The following is a 21,398-nucleotide window of genomic DNA, read 5'->3' as shown; positions in this document are numbered from 1 at the left end:
ACATAGGGTATCTGATACCTGAAACTGGGGAGACCTCAGAAGTGAACCCAGAGAGCTGTGGGAAGCCTGACCTACTCTACTCCTTACCACAAGCTCCCTAGGGAAGGATGTTGGGGAGGATCTCAAGTTTAGGACACAGATTGCCGCCTGGGGAGAATAAGTGGGTCCTGCAGAAGCTAGGTGAGTCCTCTCCAGCAGAAGGACCAGAGGGCCACCTTCATGAGTAACATGTGGGCCTTGTGGTTACTGGCTGGAGATGCCAAATTCATAAGCATCAGGCCTGGGAAGATTTCCAGTATGGCTAGTGGGCTAGTTTTTTCAGACTAGCAGTTCCATTTCATTACAGGAAAAGGGTGGCTTAGCTTCCCTCCCTGTTGAGCTAAGGACTGAAGTCTAGGGCACCTATCACACCATCTGGTGTGAGGTGGGGACTGACATGAGTGGCAGATGTGCCCCCATCAGTTTGCATGGCCACCTGACTGACTGGGGGGAAGGTAGCCTGGAAGGTAGGGATCCCAGTCCTCTTGCAAGAAGGGAGAAGATGGAGGGCAAGAGGAAGTGTCAGTGAGGTCTCTCTGGCTCCTTTGGTGTTTTGGACATGATCCTGGCTGTCATTTAACCACAGCTGAGCCAGCCATCAGTTTCAATCCCAGGGCCTTGGTGGGGTGGGGGGGAGACCCCAGGGGCTTTCTGAGTTGCACTTTTCCTCTTGTGTTTGGTCCAGAGACATCTGTCCCCTGCGGTGGATCTGACACTTAGAGCAAGGCAGCCCACCTGGTCACTGGGACTGTGCAGCAGGGGGAAAGGAGCTCAGTCCGAATCTTGGGCGTGCTACTTACCAAATACAAGATCTTAGTAAGTTAACTCTACTTCTGATCCTGTGTCCTCATCTGCAGACTCAGAAGAGAACATTGCCTCCCTCAATCCTGGACCCCAGTGACACGAGATACTTTCCTCCCCTTTCTGGGGAGCCTGGAGAAGAGCCAGTCCTGCACATGGGTGTGAACTAGCTTGGGTTGCTCTGTCTGCTCTCATGTGATGCCCCCTGCTGTCTTGGAAGCAGAATATCAGAAACAAATTCACCTGGGAAGTTGCTGCTGGGAAGAGTGGAGCTCAGGGGAGTTTCCTTGTTCAGTTTAGGCCTGTGCCTTAAAGAAGAGGTGTCAAGGAAGTATTGGTCCAGCAGCTTCCTCCATGCCTGGAACTTTCCAGCTCTTCCCTGAGCTAAGCTTTAAGGCTAGGGCTCTCTCTTAGAGGGGAAAGCTTCAGACCAGTGGCCCAGATTTTCTAATCAAGTAGGTCTTCTATGTGGCCAGCAGGTGGCGCTAAGCCCCCAGCTCTGCCCATTCTGTCACCAGCCCTTTAAGGTGGAGGGGGTGGAGGAAGGTTACTTTGGATGGGGCTCCGAGAACAGTCCTGCTGAGCAGCTTCTCATTAATGAGTCTGGCCCCTCTCCTGGCCTTAAGGACAGCTAAGCTGAGTCCCAGGAGCCAGGCACTGTCCCCAGAACTCTGGGCTGACTCTGAGTAGGTTTTCATCCCTTCTAAACCACAAACCAAACCAGTCAATGTTGGGGTTCTGTGTGGGTGCAGGCAGCAGGCAGCTTAGAGCTTGGACCATCAGTGGCAGCTTCCTGGCCCCTCAATCCTACCTCTGGAGTAGCCTGGGACAAACTCTCACTGATCCAGTTAAAGCTCACAGCAGGCTTCAAACTGCAACAGTGATGCTGGCTTGTTGTTCTATACACTATTCATCATTCATTTATTCGTTCATTCAGCACTTAGTTCCAGCCACAGTGCTGAATCAGATATAGTCCCTGATCTTAAGAAACCACAAACTTGGGTTTGCCACAAACACAGGGAAAAGTTTGGGCTGCCCACAAACACAGAGGAAGGGAAGGGACTACCTCTTTTCAGAAGAATCAGGGAAGGCTTCAAGGAGGCATCATTTGGCCTTGACCACAGTGACATGAGATGCTTTTATGGATTTCAACAGGCAGAGATGAGGCCTAGGCATTCCAGGCAAAGGGAATAACAGAAGCAAAGCTCAGAGGTTGGAAGGTCAATGTTATGTGCAAGGAGGGAATAGTGAGGCTGCCGGGGGATGGGTGGCTGCACAAGGTCCTGGCAAGAGAACAGTAAACTGCAAGGTTGGAAAGCAGAAATGGCTGGCTACAGGGTCTAGCCTGGCCCCAGAAGGTGATGGAGGATTAATGAAAGTACTTGACATGGGAGGAAATGACTGCAACCGTTTGACTGGGACCACTCTGAGGGCTGCATGGCAGATGGACTGCAGGGGGTGAGGTGAGACAAAAAGACCAGGTAATAGGGTCTGCCGTAGCCCCTGTCTGTGTTAAAGTAAGACCAGGCAGAGAACCTCATCACCGAGGGGAAGTATAATTTCTCCCTTAACATTTGTGTGGTCAGTTGTCTCATCATAGCTAATCTACAGCATAAAACAGTTAACATTTATTGAGCCCTTGTTATGGATGAGGCACTGAAGACTTTTACATGTGTTTTTCACTCACTCCCATAACAATTCTATGAGGTATGTACTATTAGCAGTCCCACTTTATAGATAAGGCAACTGAGGCACAGAGAGGTTGAGTTACTTGCTCAAGGCCTTAGAGCCAGAGCCAGGATTGGAACCCAAGTTGGCTTAAGAGCTTACACTCCAATTACTACAGGCATACCTCATGTTATGCTTTGCTTTATTGAGTTTTGCAGATATTGCATTTTTCACAAATAGAAGGTTTAAGACTTCAGTGGAGGAAGTTACTGGAGATGTTATGGAATTAGCAAGAGAATTCGAATTAGAAGTCCCAAAGATGGGACTGAATGACTATAGTCGCACGATAAAACTTGCATGGATGAGGATTTGCTTCTTAGGGCTGAATGAAGAAAGCGATTTCTTGAAATCAAATTTACTCCTGGTGAAGATGCTGTGAGGGTTGTTGAAAGACAACAAAGGATTTACAATATTACGTAAACTTAGCTGATAGAGCAGCGACTGAGTTTAAGAGGGCTGACTCTGAATTATGAAAGAAGTTCTGTGGGTGAAATGCTATCACACAGCATCGCATGCTACAGAGAAATCGTTCCTAAAGGGAAGAGTCAGTCAGTGTGGCATACTTCACTGTTGTCTTATCAAATTGCCACAGCTACCCCAACCTCCAGCAACCACCGCCCCGATCAGTCAGCAGCCATCAACATCAAGGCAACACCCTCAAGCAAAAAGGTTATGACTCCCTGAAAGCTCAGATGACGGTTAGTACTTTTCAGCCATAAAATATTTTTTAATTAAGGTATGCACATTGTTTTTTTTAGACATAATGCTATTGCACACTTAACAGACTACAGTACAGTGTAAACATAACTTTTATATGCACTAGGAAACCAAAAAATTTATTTGACTCTTTATCGCAATATTTGCTTTATTGTGGTGGTCTGGAACCGAACCCTCGATTATCTCCGAGGTGCCTGTAACTAATGCATATGACGTCCCCACCTCTTGCCCTGACCATCCAGCCTTCCAGCATATTGCTGGAAGTGGACGCAGGGCCCAGGGCTATAAGCCTGGTAGGTGCTCCGAGACTGAGATGGTCAGACAGGCTGGCAGGGCTGGACTACCTGAGGCAGAAAAGTAAAAGTCTCTCTGAAGTGGGTGACAAGGGTCAGCCCCAAGTCCTTTGCCTGGCCTCCTGGCTAGGATCTGTGGCACCTTTGGAATGTGGGCTGGCAGCTGCCAGCCCCTACCCTCCCTGTCCAGCAGCATGCCTCCCCCCCCCAACCCCCACCCCGCAAGAGCAGCCCAGAGTGTAGGGAAGTTTTGTTGACAACAGAGAAGGCAGAATCCTGGGCAAGTATACGCAGCACTGCTTCAAGAGTGCCACTTGGGGTCAAGCCCATGAGGACCAAGGGCCTCTTTGCCTCAGCAACCTTGCTCACCGCCACCATCCTGAGCTTTCCAACATCTCCTTTTCCAATCCAAAGACCCTCCACGGCCACCCACTGGACAGACAGAGTGAGTGATAGCCACGCGTGGGGAGCCAGGACCAGAGCTCAATCTGTATGGTGGGCCCAGGACCCCCTCTCTTCAGCCTCTTTCTGCTTAGCATGCCACTGTCTGCTCCAGCCCACCTCAGCCTCCCAGGGCAGGGGCAGAATGGGGGTGGGCAGGAACCGCAGCCCCTCACCACTGAAGCCTTGGTGTCAGGGCAAAGAGCGAGGGCACAGGAGCCCATCTCCTCTTTCCTGAGCCTGAGCAGAGCTCGGCATAGCTGAGTGTCCTCACACCATTTCCTCCCTGCCTGAGTCTGCCCCGGGGAGGGGAGCCCTGTCAGCCTCAGCCTTTCCCCGTCTGTGCAGGTTCCACACCTCCAATCCTCCAGCTGGAATGTGCTCCTTCATTGACTGCCCTCTCCAGCTGGCAGGGCCCACCCATTAAGCCACCACTTTTTCAGGGAACAAGAGTGGCCATTCATCTCTTGGGGTCACAGAAACAGAGCAGCAGGTTGCCAACCTGGGGACTGTTCTTCCCCACCCATCTGTCCAGCTTGTGGTCAGTTGATCATGGGGATGCACGACTGTACAGAGACCCAACTTGAGGGTCCAGCACTTCCCACAGCTTCCCCAGTCTGGGGAGGAGGGAGAGGGTGGGGGGTGAGCCGGTCCTGAGCTGGGGCTGGGAGGAGCAGAGACAAAAATAACCCAGTACAGTCTCCTGTTGAGGCCAGAAATAGCGTAGTGACAAGTGCCTTGTAACGCCACGGGCTAACAGCAGGAGGGGAGGCTGAGCTGAAGAGGGCCCAGCCTCACACCAGATCCTGGCCCCGCCAAGGGGCCCATACCATGTCCACTCTACATACCATACTACACTGCCTCTGTGCACACATGCAGTGTGGGGGCCCAAGGGACCATGGCTCAGGACAGGGCATCCGGAGAGATGCTAAATTTGGGTTTGGCCTTGGCCACAGCCACACTGCGCTTGCGCAGAGGGCCGCGGGCCGAGGCGAGGGTCACGGCGTCCAGCAGGGTGCGGTCCTCATCAAGCTGGCGAGCGGTGCAGAGTGGTGTCGGCACTTTGATGGTGTTGCCGAATTTGGAGTAGTCCACGGAGTAGCGGCCGTCCTCTTCCGCCACAATGGGTACAAAGCGCTGGCCCCAGAGGATCTCGTCAGCCAGGTAGGAGGTGCGGGCCTGGGTGGTGATGCCTGTGGTTTCCACCACGCCTTCGAGAATGACAATGATCTCGAGGTCTTGATGGTGATGCAGGTCACTGGGCGCCAGGTCGTAGAGTGGACTGTTGGCATCGATGACATGGTAGATGATGAGAGGAGCCACCAGGAAGATGCTGTTGCCACCCACACCGTTCTCCATGGGGATGTCCACCTGGTGGAGGGGCACCACTTCACCCTCGGGGCTGGTGGTCTTGCGCACCACCTGCATGTGGATGGTGGCGCTGATGATCATGCTTTTGCGGAGGTCACCTACGCGCAGCATGAAGCAGAGACGGCCATGGCGCACGGCGATGACAGCATGCTTGCTGAAGATGAGGGTCTCGGCCCGCCGGTGGGCCTGGGCAGTCTTCATGAAGATGCAGCCCAGCATGATGGCATTGATCATGAGCCCCACGATGTTCTGCACAATGAGGATCAAGATGGCCAGCGGGCACTCCTCAGTCACCATGCGCCCACCGAAACCAATGGTCACCTGGACCTCAATGGAGAAAAGGAAGGCAGACGAAAAAGAGTGGATGCTGGTGACACAGGGCACGGCAGCGCCCTCGCCAGGGGCTAGGTCACCGTGAGCGAAGGCGATGAGCCACCAGACCATGGCAAAGAGCAGCCAGCTGCACAGGAAGGACATGGTAAAGATGAGCAGCGTGTGTGGCCACTTGAGGTCCACGAGTGTGGTGAATACGTCCTGCAGGAATCGGCCCTGCTCCCTGATGTTCTTGTGGGCTACGTTGCAATTGCCGTTCTTGGACACGAAGCGGGCCCTCCGCTCCCGGGCGCGGTACCGGGGCTCCGCGGGGTCCTCTGCTAGCCGTGTCAGTACATACTCCTCAGGGATGATGCCTTTCCGGGACAGCATGGCTCCAGCAACCACCAGGGAGAGGCTTCCCCCATGGAGGGCACCCTCCTGACCAGGTCTTAGGCCTCACTGTGGGGTTTCCTCCCTGGGCACCCTTCCACCTGGGGACCACCCTTAGTCTGTGCTGGTGTCACTTCTGAGATGCCTCCCCAACCAGACTCATCCTCACTTCCACCTGGCAACCCTGCTTCTTTAAACCAGCCTCACACCTCAGCGCCCCCTGCCATTGCCTAGTGAGCCCCCTACCCGGCCTGTTCCCCACCTTGTCCTGGATCTCAGCTCAACTCTCTTCCACCGCTGACCACCCTGGGCTCCCCCTAAGACTCCTTCTCCTCACCCAGCCTTCCTTCTCAACCCACCTCCTCTATCTTGGAACTTAACACTTCCGGATCTTACCAACTCACCAGACCTCACACAACCCCCACCGTTTCTCTTGCCTTACCCATTTCTGCTCCCGGCCCCCTTCGAAGCTCCAGTTTCATATTCTGACGACCCCCAGTCCGGCCTCCACGTATGCTCCCCTTTCTACCTCACCTTCCGTTGCCCTCCCCACCCCCCCACCCCCCCTCGCGGCTGTTCGGGATCTCCCTCCAAGCGCTTGTCCTTTCCGTCTCCTTGGGATCCCGCGCCCTCCGGAGTCACTAACCCCACTGGACTCCACTCCAGATCCCCTCGCCCCCAGCGCAACCTGGCACAGCTCACTCAGAGTCGCGGCCTCTCCGCTCCCCGCCGGCCCCACGCAAGCCCGCGCCGCGCCCCCGCCCGGCGCTCCGCTCCGTCCTGCCCCGCCCGCTCGTCGCCGCAGCACCTGCTCCTGCTCCTCAAGCCGCAGCCGTCGCCTCTCCGCCCCTCCGGCCGCCCAGGCGTCCCAGCGGGTGGTCCTCTCGTCCGTCTGTCCGTGTGTCTGTTGGTCCACTGAGACCGACCTGTGCTAGGTGGGGGCAGAAGATTGAGGGCTGGGGAGCCGGAGGAGTGGAGTGGGGACCCGGGGCCGCCAGGGGGAGCCCGACCTATTCCTGAGCTGGAGGAGGGGCGGGCACAGGATCAAGCCCCGCCCCTCGCCGTTCACACCCCCGCCACGCCCCGCCTTCCTGTTCCAGATTCACAGTCTAGTTTTGGGGGTTTGCCCAATCAGATGGATCAAAAGAGATTCTTCCTGACCAAACGGGGACACAGAGGGGAGTCGCGACCCGCCTTTCAGTCTGAGGACTGCAGCCCCTAAACGCCTTGACTTTCCTCTTCCAATTTTCCCATTCTTAGTTGGGCCAATACCCACCCCTCCTGCAGGATTGGGCTTTGCGGATTCCCAGGGAAAGAAGGCACAGAGGGGCTGTGTCACCAGCCTGGTGATCGGGAGATATTAGGTGGCCCGAGGATTTCTCTACTGACTGCTTCTTCTCTTTGGGGATGCTCTTAATCTTTTCTAAGTCATGGATCCTTTGAGAATTTGATGAAAGCCACGGACTCCCTCCCCAGAAAATAATGCACCTTACTAGTAGGTGTAGGAGCGCAGTTTCACCTCCACTTCAGGGGATGCTGGGTGCTGCAGCCCAGAAGCCTGGGTGGTTGCCTCTTCTTAATTATCCCACAACTACACCCCTGTATTTTTTAATGTTTATTTATTTATTTTGAGAGGGGGTGCAAGCAGGGAAGGGGCAGAGAAAGAGGAAGAGAGAGAACTTCAAGCAGGCTCCATGCTGTCAGCGCAGAGCCCTACATGGGGCTCAATTTCACCAACTGTGAGATCATGACCTGAGCTGAAATCAAGAGTCGGATGCTTAACTGGCTGAGCCACCCAGACACCCCACTAAACCCCTGTATTTTAAAGAGAGTTTGAGCTATCAACACTTGCTTTACACCTGCTTACACCTGCAGCCTTGTTTCTTATACCTTAGGTAGTGGGAGGAACCTGGGTCTGAGGGCCTGTATTCGGGCTGGTTTGGGAACTGGGGGATTCAAGCTCTTGACCTGAACACGAGTGGTGCTTCTACTGCAGGCATCAGCTTCGGATTGCCCTGTGGCTTGGGCTTCACGTGGGGAACCCCAGTTCTCAGCTGGGACAGAAAGCCTTCCAGGTCTGTTGGGGACAGTAATGGCCCTGTCCCCTCTCTGGGGCTCAGATCTTTATGGAACCCTGACCCATGTGTGTCCAATTGTTGGAGTGGGGGCTTGAGGCAGGGATGGAAAGATGGAGACAGTGGGGATATGGGCCACAGTGGGGCAGATTGTAATTTGCATAATGAGTGTTCCTTTTTCTCTCATACTCACCTGCAGGCAGAGTGAACACTGCTACTCAGGGTAAGTGTGAGCTTGGGCTATATTAACAGAGATGCAGTGCCTAGGGTGGGGAGGGGAGAATAGGATGATCAGAGTGGGGAGCTCAATGAGACAGGGTTACACAGGAAACCAGCCACTCAGCCACCAGAAAAGGAGCCATGGAGCACCTCCTAGGGAGTTTGGGCACTATTGCAGAAACTCCAGGGGTTCAGTGATAGTAGTTCTGTGTGGTCTAAAGTATGGAACCAGTATAGACACTGAGTGGAACAGGGGCGGGCTGTGATGTCACATATGGAAAAGTCAGTTCTAATAACCAGAGATGACCCATGTCTTTGGAGTATCCAAGTCAAAGTTGGCAGACCATCAAGGATACTATGGAGGGGTTTGGGCCAGAATGGCCTTGGGCATCCTGCGAGACTCCAGTGTGGACCTTACCCCACCCCTGCTACCTCCCTTCAATCCCTTGGGGTGTGGTGGGTGCAAGGTGAGGCCAGGGATGGAAATCTCCCTCCTCAGGCTCTGCTCTTGGGAGGCCCTTCAGTGGAGGGAGCTGCTAGGCCCCCAGAGACATCCTAGAACTAGAAAGGCAAAGCCCTGCCTCATAGTATGGCCCTAAGGCCTCAGCTATTATCTGCTCCACCCTTTCCAGGAAGGTGAGATGCTTACCCAAAGAGCTCAGCCTCTTGCCCTGCTCCATCCTGCACCTCCTCATACACATCTCCTCCAAATACTGCACTTGTCAGGTTCCTTTTTCACTCAAAACCCTTTTCTACTTCCCTTGTGTTCATAGGCTTATTCCAGACTCCTTTTCCTGGCATTTAAGGCTCCCTGATCTTATGCTCCCTCCCCCTGCCCTATGGGCCGTTTCCTCTAACTCTGCCTGTCCAAGTCCCACCCCTCTCACGCCCAACTCAAATCTTGCCTCCCCTAGGCAGTCTGCTAAGCCTTACAGAGCTCTCACTTCCTGATCCCCTCTGGCTCCTGGAATATCCAAAAGGTCTGTATTGGGCCTCTTTCCAGTGACTGGTGGGTTTTCCTTACATTGCTCTGACGCCCTTGCAACCAAGAGGGACACAGGCCCAAGACTCCTGGGTCTACACCCAGAGCCTGGTATAGACAGTACTGAAGGCAACATATGAATGATAATACTATGATATGTAAATGAGGACCTGCCATTTCTTGACTGAGGGCAGGTATGTACTCCTGTTTTTTTTTTTTTTTTAATTTTTTAACACTTATTTATTTTTGAGACAGAGAGAGACAGAGCATGAACAGGGGAGGGTCAGAGCGAGGGAGACACAGAATCTGAAACAGGCTCCAGGCTCTGAGCTGTCAGCACAGAGCCCGACGCGGGGCTCGAACTCACGGACCATGAGATCATGACCCGAGCTGAAGTCAGCCGCCCAACCTACTGAACCACCCAGGCGCCCCTGTACTCCTGTTTCATGATGCTGATAGAAGCAAAGGGTATCTGTTGTTTTGGTCTCCTCAGTGTTTGGGCCTCAGCATCTCTGGCCACCACCTGGCCGACTTGTGGTATATGCACTGTGATTCCCTCTGAAGGACCACCCTTCTCCCATTCTGAATGCTTCTATATGGGGACACAGATGGGGTCATGTGATCCAAGCATAGCCAGTCAGTGTATCCTAGCCCTCTGGCCACAGTGTTTGGGTGGAGGTGGGGGTATGACCTAAGTTGGTCCATTGAGATTTGCTCCCAAGATTTTTGCTGGAACTATTGGGAAAAAGCATTTCTCTTTCAGAGGGATAGGGTCTATGCTGGAGGTACTAGTGGCCATTTGTCATCAGGGAGGGAGAGGAAGATGGAACCCAGAAATGGAGACACATTCCTGATGTCAAACACGTGGATCCAGCCATGCTTGAAGGAAGTACACTTCCTGGCCTTCTCCGTCATTTAGGGCAATGCATTCCAGTTTTTGTTTAAGCCACTTTGAGTTGGATTCCTGTCATCTGTATTGGAAATAGTACCAATTCAGGGTACCCCACAATTTTAATCCAAGAAATAAAGTGAGAAAGAAGGGGACCACTTAGTCTGATGAGATAATCACAAAAATGCTATAACTGTTGTTATGGACTGAATTGTGTCCCACCCCCTAAATCCATTTGTTAATGCCCTAAATTCATATGTTGAAGCCCCCCAGTGCGACAGTATTTGGATATAGGACCTGTGCAGAGGTAACTAAGTCCTCAGGAGAAAGCAAACTTATGACACCTTGATCTTGGACTTCCAGGCTCCAGAACTGTCAGAAAAAACTCTGCTGTTTAAGTCTCCTAGTCTGCTATTTTGTTATGGCAACCTGAGCAGACTAATACAACCTTCTTTTCACAGATAAGGAAATACACTTTTGCCTACACTAACACAGCTTCAGGTCTGCCTGATGCCAGGCAGGCTGGCTCCACCGGACCCCAGGCTGGTCCAGACTCCTGGTTCCTGCCCATCAGACTCAAGGCCTCCGGTAGGAAATAACCAATCTCTTTATTTACAAGTGATTGTACAGTGAGAAAGCCCAGGCAGGAGGCAGGGGCAGGGCGGGGTATGGGCCAGCACTTGGGCTCCAGCAGGTCACTTGTCTGCACGGACAAACGAGGCGAAGACGCTGTCCTTCCGGCTGAGCAGCTTCTCTGGCTCGTCGAACTCAAGGATGGCGCCACGTTTCAGGACAATCACCAAGTCTGCGCTCAGGATGGTGTGCACACGGTGCTGGGTGGGGCAGGAGGGGCCCGGTCAGGGTGGGGGGGGACAAAGAAGGGGCAGCTGGGGGTATCCCTGCTGCAGTTTGGAGGAGGAGGCCTGTGGATGGAATGTCCCATCTCTGTGGCCACTGCCTTTTCCTGGGGTGGCTGTGACTCCAAGCCCTCTGTCCACTAATGATACCCCCCTTCCCTTACCAAATCTCAGCTCTGCCCTCACCTCTAGGCTTCAAGACTCAGGACTGCCCCACACCCCAACCTCCACTTCCTATGGAGCAGTAACCCTAGCCTAGCTCACGGGGCCTTGGAACCTGGAGAAAGAGAGAGGATCTGAAGAAGGGCAGGTGCAAATCCTCCCACACTCCACATCCTACAATGTGGTTTCCCCACAAGCCCTCCAGACTCTTTGCTCTGCATTACTCCAGGGTCCTCTCTTGATGACCAGGCCGGGGGGTGAGCCCAGTGGCTGTCCTCTGATGGCAGCCTCAAGAGGCCAGTCTTCTCTCTGGGTGCTTCCCAAAACCCCAACAAGGGGCCCCTTACCGCGATGGTGACCACAGTGCGGTCTGCGAAGGCCGTCATCACCACCTTCTGGAGGATGTTTTCCTGCCAGGTGGGAGCGACAGCTGTTGGCTCATCTGCCTAGTGGATGGGGTCTGGCCTGACTTTGGGGATGTGGGGCCCAGGTTTATGGTCCAGCTCCCATGTGATCCCAGTAGCCCACCACTCCCTCTGTCTGGTCCTTGTCTTCCAAGACCAACCAAGTTCTAGCATTCAGGAGCTGGGCTCAACCTGTTGGGGGCTCAGCTCTGTGCACGTATGTGTGCTGTGAGTATGTCTGGCTGTGCTGTGTGGCGGGTGATGAGTGTGAAGTCTCTGTGGGTCTGTGTGCAGCTTGTGTGTACGGACACTATAAACATGTCCTAAGACTGACTAGAATCAGGGTCCCCCAGTCCTTTGCCTTTTCTGCCACAAATGGCCCTTGATGTTAAAGACAACTTGAGCTTCAGGACCACTTCTTGCAAATTTCACCCTAACACCCCATGAAAACTGTCTCCAAGACCCCACCCCATTTATGTGCTCAGGACTGACCGTGGCCATGTCAATGGAAGCTGTGGCTTCGTCCATGATGAAGATGCTGGTCTTTCGCACGAAGGCCCGAGCCAGGCAGAACAGTTGCCTCTGACCCTGACTGAAATTCTCCCCACCTTCAGTGATGATGGCATCTGAAAACAGCCCCAGGTGAGGGGGGAGGAGCAGGGCTGAGTTAATCTCGCATTGGGAGTTTAGTAGATGGCACGGCTTGGGGAATGTTGGAAAATGTATGCCCGGGGCAGATATGCAGTCATATGTCATGAGGACAGGTGTGCCCAGGGTTGCTGCGCCTTATCCAATGACACAGATGCTCTCTGTGTGGATTTTCAAGGAGAAGAGCGCCCTCTGCAGGTTTGCACTGCTGTGGCCCCAGGCAGTTCCAGGAGGGAGCTTGTGCACTGTGTATGTGCCGCATGTGTGTGGGCATTGGTGGGGTGATTCTCTGAAGCCAAGGCTTGGCCAGCCCTCACTGCCCCAGGGGTTGTAGCGAATATACTGAGGCTCTGCTGACATCTGGGGTGGGGGCAGGGTCTTCCCTGCAGCCTTGAAGAGTGACCTGTACCTGTGATTTCCCAGTCTGTCCTCTCCTTCCTTGGGGCAGAACTGGGCAGGCAGGTAGACGGGGCGGCAGGGCTGAATGCACTGCCATGATATGATGAACTTGCAAGCTGTGTCTCACAGCTGTCCCCCCTCGGCCCTGCGGGAGGAGCTAGCCCCTGAATTGACCAGTTGTGTGGCCTGGGACAACTCGACCTCTCTGAGCTCCCATAAGGTAAAAGGTAAAACTAAATGGTTTCTAAACTAAACTCTGGGCAAACCAAAAACATGGGTGTGAGTTTTGCCTCCTAGCCCATCCAGACGTCCTTGCGTGCCTCCGGCTGCTCCAGCATGAATAGTTACCCAGGCCTCCCGGCAGCGCCTTCACCACCAGCTTCAGCTGGGCTATCTCCAGGGCCTCCCACAGCGTGCTGTCAGAGCACTTCTTCTCCGGGTCCAGGTTAAATCTGGAGGGTGACACAGAAAGTCCCCTTAGGGAAGGGAGCAGGGGGCCTGGCTCCGTCCCTGGGGACTGGCAGAGAGTGAGGCTGGTGAAGGGAACAGGGAGCCAGAACCGATCGCCTCTGGGGCCTGGCTGGCAGGCGGCAGCCAGCTGGTGAGTGGGTGGAGGAAAGTATTCCCAGCCTGATGGTTAGGCTACCCCCATCAGTGCCTGCCTAGGCCTAACGGGGAAAAAGCACGGCACGGGGGTAAAACTGTGAGGGACCAGGTCAGCCCATAGTGCCCAGAGCCTGAGCAGGGCTTCCTGCCCAGGATGCTGGGTACCCAGCCGGGCGCTCCTGGCCTTACCCACCCCCCTCCTCTCTATGCTCCAGATCCAAGGTGCAGGGCCTGGGCCCGGGGTGGGCTTGGTGGAGTGGTGGGGCTCACCGGATGGTGCCACTGAAGAGGACGGGGTCCTGCAGGATGATAGAGAGGCGTGAGCGCAGGGTGTGCAGCGGCAGTTTGGCGATGTCGATGCCGTCGATGATGATACGCCCTGTGTGGGGACAGTGTCTCAGGTGGGGCACCAGGGAGTGAGGGAGCTGGCGGTGCTGGGGGCAGGGTCAGCCTGGGATATGGGTCCCATGGAGGATGCGGCGGGGGGCAGTGATTGCTGGGCCTCCTATGACATCTGACCACACACCAGGACTGAGGTCCCATCTGGCGGCTGTGGGTACACATGGGGTGCCTGTCATACAACTCACCTTCGAACATGTCCACCATGCGGAAGAAGGCAAGAGAGAAGGAGGACTTCCCGCTGCCTGTGCGGCCACAGATCCCAATCTGGAGAGAGGAGCAGGTACACTGTGAGTAGCTGGGGGGTACGCAGGCATTGGAGGTCACAGCATCTCTTTTGTCCTGGCTTTCTGACCAGTTTCTTTTTTGGCCGGGCCCGGGCCGAAGTTTGGGCTTGCTTCCTGCAGTCTAGAGGGGTCTAGAGGGGCCTCCCACAGGGACCATTTTTCTGGGCTTGGGCATAGGTCTTGCTGTGCCTGGTATGCGGCTGCAAGGGAAATGCCGGGGGCGCTTGTACATACTCTGTGTGCACGGGTATGGTAGGGGACGCATGGGGCGTCTGAGTGTGGTGTGCAGGGATGTATCTGGGTGCCCCACCTTAAACTGCAGTCATCTCTGACCCACTTGCTTCCTGGCCCATGGGTACCCACAGAAATGACAATAAGGGATGAGTACAAAGACAGAGATGGTGACAGAGAAGGATGCGAGAGGCAGAGACAGATGGGAGGAGCCAGAGGCAGGGACACAGGTACACCTAAAGGTCCTAGATAATGAGACGGACAGTCACAGCCAAAGACAGAGAGACAGAGACAAAGAGACAGAAGGAGAGGGGCAGCGTCAGAGCAGAGGGGGAGCGAGGAGGGAATCAGAGAGTTGGGTCAGAGGGCCAGGCAGGGGCTCCCTCCCCAGGACAAGTGCAGCCTCCCTCTCTGCCCCTATGACCTGCTCTGAAACTCAGGGGGCAGTGCCCTGGTAGAGCCCCTGGCCATTTGCAGGGGGGCTCTGACAAAAGCCCTTTAAGCCAGGGGAGTCTGGAGTGTCCATCTCCTTAGTGGGTGAGTGAGGGCAGCAGAAGGAGAAGGAAGAGGGGGTGGGGGAAAGGTGGCCTGAGCCTTGTCGGTGTGAGGAGCCCCGGCTGGAGACTGGGGTGTCTGACTGGGTGTGAGCCCTGGAAGGCCCCGGGGGGCCATGAGGTGACTCTGTGAGGCCCTCCAGCCCTATGTCCTGCCAGCCCACTGACCTTCTGTCCTGGGGAGATGAGGGCGTTGACATGCTTCAGCACTGGCTTCAGGGAGCTGTCATAGCGCACACTCAGGTTCTGGATCTGGATCTTCCCTTGGTCTGGCCAGTTCTTCGGGATCAGCGAGGGTGCTGAGGGCCAGGCCGGGGGTCAGGCAGCACATGGGAGCCGCAGCTGGTATCCAGGAGGGCCAGCCTACCCCAGCCTTGCTTGTGGCCACCTCAAGCCGGACATGCCCCTCCTCCGGGCCTCTCCCCTGGCATGCCCTCTCCTCTGGCCCCTCACCTAGCAGTCCCTCGTAGCTCTCCGCTTCGGTTTTCAGCAGCCCGTGGATGCGTTTCACAGCTCCCAGCTGGATCTCCATGTCTGCTAGGTTCCTCACCATCCAGTTGAGGTAGTTGGAGACCTGTGGGGAGTCAGTGGTCACTCGGCTCAACCCTGGCCACCGGGATGCCAAAGGTCCTCAATGCCTTCTGCTGACTGTTCAGGGTGGGCCCTCCCTGGAGGCACCGGAGGGTTATAATGAATGTGGATCCTTACCCACCACCTGTCTGGGGCCCCAGTCCTGGGTTAGCCCTCCTGCCCACATGGTCCATCCCGCATTGGACTCACGGTAGCTTGGGGTAAGGCCTGAAGGGTGTCTGAGTTGGGGAAGGTGCCTGAGATTCCCCAACTGCTGGTATCTGAGCCCTCCCCTGCCCTAGTCTGCTGCCACTCACCATTAGGGCATAGGTGAGGCCCAGGCCCACCAGGCCAGCAGAGAGGTCCCTGTGCAGGGAGTTGGAGATGGAGGTCACGGCTGCGATGAGGACCACACATGCACCAATGTACTCCTGTGGAGGGAGGGGAGCCGGCCTGGGCCCTCAGGGGTTGAAGCCACAGCCACAGTGTCCCCCCACCCACCTCACTCCCTTCAGGGCAGAGGGTGGCTCACCAGAGACTCTACCCCAGCCCAGCTACACACCTGCACGTCATCAGACACCCAGGAGGCCTTGAAGGCTGGAGCCCCAGGAGACAACGTGTGCACACAGCTTACGCTGCTCCCCCTACCCATCTGCACATGCCTGAACATGCACGCCCCACCAGCTGGCCCACACAGGTCATATGAGCCACTTCAGACACACACTCATCACAGTTAAACACACAACTGTTCTGGCTACTGGCACACACCCCAGGTACACAAGCCCCCAGGCAGTGACGGGGAAGAGGAGGCTCCGGTCAGACACCAGGAGGGCTGCCGGGGCTGGGAGAAGCAGGAGGGCTCGGTGCCCACCCTGTATGCACACACAAGCTGGTATTCTATCCTCTTTTCCTGCCCTCTGGTCCATGTTTGGCCCTTGCTCTGGCTCCACCGCCCTATCAGAAGCCCCTTTCCCGGGGCCCGGGGTGGGAAGGGGGTGGCACTTGCCATGCGGACTTCTAGCCATCTGTTGGCAGCGGTGAGGAAGAGGGAGGCAATGTTGTTGGAGTCTGTGTATTCAAGGAGCTTCTGCTGGAACCTAGCCTCATACCTGGAGGGAGGATGAGGAGGGTCTGAGGGTCCACATGGCCCCCAGGCCTCTCCTCACTTACAGAGAAGCAGCCAGGAGACATGTCATATCTGACCTTATGTATGCCATTCCTCTCTGGACTGCCCTTCCAGCTCCTTGCTACCTCCTCCCTCCTTCGAACTCCTGTTCTCACCCCAAAACCTGTTCTCTCCAGGGCATCCCCTTTACAGTAAAGGGCACCTCTGCCCATCTAGATGTTCAGGCCAGAAATGAAGGAATTGCCTGGATTCACATCCAATCCCTCCACAAGATGTCTTATTTCTACGTCCAAAATCGCCCTTGCCTCTGCCTGCCCCTCTCCCTGCTTGTTTCCCCATAGGTCTGCCTGCTGTTTCCCCACAGGCTACTCTGTACACAGCAGCCAGCATCATCTTTGTAAATTATACATTGTGTCCCATCTCTCCCCTGCTTAGAATATCAATGGCTTTGAGGCTAAAGAACCACCTCCTTGCCAGGAGCCTGTTTGAGCTGGCTCCTGCCAACCTAGCATCCTTCCATGCCACAAATTCCCTTGCTCACTGCATTGCAGCCACAGAAATTACAATAAAGTAAATTATTACTTTTCCTTTTTTGGTTTTGTGATAATGCCGAGGTCTTCCCCACCCCAGGGCCTTTGTACATGCTCTTCCTTCTGCCCAGAATGCTTTCTCCTCTGCTCTTCACAAAGCTGACTCCTCTCAGCATTCAGGCTTTACCTTAAGTGGCACCTCCTCTGGGTGGCCTTTCCTGACCTATTGTTCTCCATCTCTGCAGCCTGTTTGTTTCATAATCTTTGCTCATATATTCATTTCTCTAGTCGCTTATCTCCCTCATGAGACTAAACTCCATGAGACTGGAGCCCATGGCTGTTTTGTTCACCAGTGCATCCCCAGCACCTGTCACTGTCAATAAATACTTGTTGAATGAATGCATGGAACCTTCCCTGACCCTCTAAGGTAAATGGGATCTCTCTGTACAAGGAACTCTGGAGGCTTCTTCCCTGCCTTTGCACCCTCATCAATTTCTCCTTGCGTTACTTCAAATAGACCTGCTTCTTCTCTCTGACCAGCCTGGACTCCTGGTCTCACTCTTCTTGACCGCCCCCTCACACTTGGCTGGCCTGGCCAGGCCCAGAGGAGGGAGCAGAGCACTTGTTTAATGATGAGCCAAGGAAGGAATGGAAGCTGTCTTAGCACTGGTTTCAAGGAAACAACTGAGGAGACTCAGAGGGACTCAAAACAAGTCTTACTGGGCATTTGCTTTTACTCCTGGAAGGTATTTGTTCAGCTTTGATTATTTCTGGGTAGAGGGGCCGTGCCCGAACTGTGTGTCTGAGGAGAGCAAAGTGAGTCTCTGAGGTGTGAGAGAGCGTGTGATTGCACAGCCACGGGTGGCTGTGTGGGGGTGGGTGATGCGGCTGAGGCAAATGTGCAATCCCACGTCTGAAGGGTGTGACTGAGTGCGCACCAAGGGTGTCTGTGTGTGTGCATGCGCGCGCGTGTGTGTGTGAGACGGGTGTGCGTGAGGGTGTGTGGGAGATGCAGCTTGTGGGACAGGTGTGTGGCGGTGTGAGGAATGTGGAAGGAGGTCCAGCTCGGGGCCACGCACACCCACGTTGGCTTCTGAGCGTTCTTACTCACTGGCTGGGTGTCAGGACCGAGATTCAGTTTCCTCATGAGTAAAACGGGGACAGTAATGGCTCCTGCCTAGACTGAAACAACGTCTGAGCCCAACACTGAGTCCAGGGCTGGGAACTCCTGAAGCTTTTTTTGGGGAAAAAGCAAGCTTTTTTCTCCTAGAGAAACCAGAAGGTCCAACAGGCCTGGGTTCCAAGCCTGGCACTGGCTCTCAACCATGTGTGTGGCCTCAGGTGGGTTACTCAGCCTCATCTGTTGAACGTGGCTGCTCGTATCCATGTCCTCGGGCTCTGGAGAGGATGAAATGCAATAATCCACACACAGCACTTAGCACAGTGCCTGGCGTGTGCTGAGCGCACAATCAATAAATGCTAGTTAGCTCTCAACAGGGCAGGCTGCTGGGCAAAAGCCAATGAATTGACCACATCCAGGGATGACTACAAAGCCCTTCATTCAAATGTAAAACTCACCCGCTGTGTCAGTGGAGGGTGTGGGGGGCTTCACTGGGCAGTGGTTCCTCTGCCGGAGGGTAGGCTGGGTCTGAAGCTGGTTGCTGGATCCACTCAGATCCTACTGAGGGGGTCTGGCCTCTTGAGGAAAGCCACAATCTATCTGCCCCTGGCCCAGCCCAAAGGCCTCCAGGACACCATGTGTAAGGGGAACATTGCTAAGACTGAGAAGAGGCCAGGTCCAGGGGTGTTGAGGGCCTTGGAAGTCAAGGGAACTGGGGAGATGCAGGCTAGAGACGGGAAGGGGGCTCAGAGGAGACCTTAGAGTCATGCCAGGTTTCAAGGGGCTTCTTTGTGGAAGACGTCACGGGCTTGTAAAGGGGCACAGGATGTCCAGGAAGCAGAGCCAAGGCCAGGGCAGAGCTCTGCTTTGCTTTCCTTTACTCAGACAAGATCCCGCAGATGACCTGTCACTGGCCCCAGATGCCCCAGGGAGTGAGGGGGGCTGCAGTGCTGTACCCGGGGCCTGGACATGTCTCCTAGGGCTTTGGGGCTTAGAGGGAGGAGATACAAGCCACTCTGATCCTCTTGGCTGGTCCTTGAGCCCTAGGGTTACTCCTGGACACGGGACTTGGTGTTGCATGGTTATTGTCACACCCTGCACAGCTGTGCCATCCTAAAAATAACCTGGAATCGCTCTCCAGGTGAGGCTGAGAGACCAGAGTCCAAGTCTCTGAGTTAGGGGTCTTTGGCCTGTCTGCCTGGAGGAGAGATGCCCTAATACATCAGGCAGAGGCTGGAACAGGGAGCAATAGCCCCCTCCCCTCCCCAGGCAGCCCCAGACACTCCTGTCCAGCCCAACACCATGATTGGGGATGTAGAGGAGGGGCACTGAAGTTTTGGGGGGAATTCCTCCAGCTTGGTGAACTTTTATCTACCCTTTGATGCTAGCTCCAATGACTTCTCCTCTATGAAGCCTTCCATGACTGCCTCCCTTCTCTGTCCCCACAGCCTGTGTTCCCCTTTCTTTCAGAGTACCTGCCACATGGGTTTCTCCTGGCTTGAACTTTGTAAAACAGCCTGTACTGTGTTTAAAAAACCACTGTGGGGGCGCCTGGGTGGCTCAGTTGGTTAAGCATCTGACTCCGGCTTAGGTCACGGTCTTGTGGTTCGTGAGTTCGAGCCCTGCATTGGGATCTGTGCTGGCAGCTCAGAGCCTGGAGCCTGCTTCGGATTCTGAGTCCCCCTCTCTCTACCCCTCCACCACTTGTGCTCTCTCTCTCTCAAAAATAAATAAACATAAAAAAAAAAAGCCATTGTGATTTGTGAATACCAACATACTCCTCATGGGTGCCAGGAAATTCTAGGTCATCCAGTATACAGATCTTGATACTTGTGGGCAAGGTAATGGTGGTCAAAACGCATCTAAATTTAATTGTTTATATTGATAATCCTGGATTGTAAATGCCTTCAGGGCAGGGACTCATCTGACTCATCTCTGTCTTTTTAGTGCCTGGCATGGGTTTTAGCTCAGTAAATGTTTATTGAATGAATGAGTAGGTTCAAATCTGGGCTTCATGGGACCTCACACAGAGTGGTTATATAACATCTCTGAACCTCAATATCCTTATCTGGGAAATGGGAATAATCATGCTACCTGCCTTGGATTGCAGTGCAGAATGAATGAGATTGGCATGTAAAGTATTTGGCATAGTGTTTGAGTCACTGAAGGTTCTCAAAAGATAGCCTCAGGGCCGGCCCACATGATGTAAAAATCTTTAATAGCATTGCTATGCGAGGATATGTCCCAGCCTTGTTTCTTTTCATACCCTGCCTTAGTTCACAGAGGCTCTGGACTTGGCTGCAGGGCTGAGATTTTCCTCTCTGGATCATACAGTGGAGCCTACTGGACCTAACCCCTCTGGTGGACGTCATCTGGGCCTTGGGGCCTGAGGAGGGCTTGGGAGACGTGTGTCCTGGGCCTTCCTAGGCCAAGCCCTGAGAACTAAATCGCAGAACCTGCGGCCCTGGCCCCACCCGCACCCACCCCCACCTCGGGGTACATCTGGTACCTGAAGGCCCGGATGGTGGTGAGGCCTTCCACGGTTTCAGCGAAGTGGGACAGCAGGGGGAGCTGGGTGGTGTCATCTAGCTGCTGCAGGTCCCTGTGCAGGGGAGAGGAGCAGAACGGTTAAGAGGGCAGGCTCCCGGCTCAACCTGGGTCTGAATCCTAGCTCCACCCCCAACCACTGCTTGGGCAAATGGCTTCACCTCTTCAGATCTCAGTGTCTCACCTGTAAAGAGGGAAGATAACGGTACCACCCCAGCAAGCTGTTGTGGAAAACGCTTGAACAGCATGCCGGTGCAGCTACTGTCATCCAGGGCATCATCCACCTTGCACGGTCCCTGCCCCGCTGCACAGCCTCACTCTCTGTGCGGTGAGGCTGGTCAGGCACTGTCGGTTCCCTTTCACAGGTGAACAACTTGAACCTTGAGACGGCTCGTGAAAGGAACTGAAAGACCTAACTCAAAGCTTTCCATCCCTTCCCAGGAACCACAATAGGTTTTGGCACAACACAGGCCAGTATCTAAAAAGCTCCTTGAGGGGGAAAGGCCAGAGGTTTCCAAGGCAACAGAATCGCTCCTGCTCCTCACCACTGCACCTTTTCAAGCACATTACTGCCAGGGAGGCCAGCTTGGGACGCAGGAAGCAGCTTTCCTGGACAGACTGTCCCCAAGGCAGAGTGGATGTCAGGGGAACAGGGTGGTTTCTCTGGCAGAAGAAAGGAACTTTGTAAAACAGCTTGT

The 21,398-nt window shown here is 54.6% G+C and overlaps 3 protein-coding genes across 3 annotated transcripts in view; 1 reads left to right on the top strand and 2 right to left on the bottom strand.

Annotated features, from left to right (window-relative positions):
* The window catches only part of LOC125913211 (L-lactate dehydrogenase A chain), a 968,541-nt gene that overhangs the window by 99,156 nt on the left and 847,987 nt on the right, over positions 1-21,398 (top strand). The gene's annotated exons all lie outside the window — the stretch shown is intronic.
* On the bottom strand, positions 3,840-6,651 carry KCNJ11 (potassium inwardly rectifying channel subfamily J member 11). Its single transcript, XM_049618230.1, has one exon. It carries the CDS (start codon positions 6,093-6,095, stop codon positions 4,923-4,925), a length of 1,173 nt encoding a protein of 390 aa, XP_049474187.1. The 5' UTR covers positions 6,096-6,651; the 3' UTR covers positions 3,840-4,922.
* ABCC8 (ATP binding cassette subfamily C member 8) overlaps positions 10,725-21,398 on the bottom strand; it is a 77,566-nt gene continuing 66,892 nt past the window's right edge. The window contains exons 28-38 of the mRNA XM_049618428.1: positions 20,663-20,755; positions 16,384-16,486; positions 15,695-15,808; positions 15,261-15,381; positions 14,976-15,106; positions 13,924-14,002; positions 13,607-13,715; positions 13,079-13,182; positions 12,176-12,309; positions 11,627-11,689; positions 10,725-11,093 (exon numbers count right to left, since the gene is read on the bottom strand). Coding sequence (XP_049474385.1) covers positions 10,956-11,093; positions 11,627-11,689; positions 12,176-12,309; positions 13,079-13,182; positions 13,607-13,715; positions 13,924-14,002; positions 14,976-15,106; positions 15,261-15,381; positions 15,695-15,808; positions 16,384-16,486; positions 20,663-20,755 — 1,189 coding nt within the window. The 3' untranslated portion in view covers positions 10,725-10,955. The remainder of the gene's footprint in view (positions 11,094-11,626; positions 11,690-12,175; positions 12,310-13,078; positions 13,183-13,606; positions 13,716-13,923; positions 14,003-14,975; positions 15,107-15,260; positions 15,382-15,694; positions 15,809-16,383; positions 16,487-20,662; positions 20,756-21,398) is intronic.

Source organism: Panthera uncia, chromosome D1, assembly GCF_023721935.1.
Source record: "Panthera uncia isolate 11264 chromosome D1, Puncia_PCG_1.0, whole genome shotgun sequence".
Classification (NCBI taxonomy): domain Eukaryota; kingdom Metazoa; phylum Chordata; class Mammalia; order Carnivora; family Felidae; genus Panthera; species Panthera uncia.
This window is presented reverse-complemented; position numbering and strand designations above follow the sequence as displayed.

What these genes read in the sequence shown, in the direction of transcription:
- KCNJ11 (XM_049618230.1), bottom strand. Translation starts at nt 6,095, where the DNA reads ATGCTGTCCCGGAAAGGCATCATCCCTGAGGAGTATGTACTGACACGG.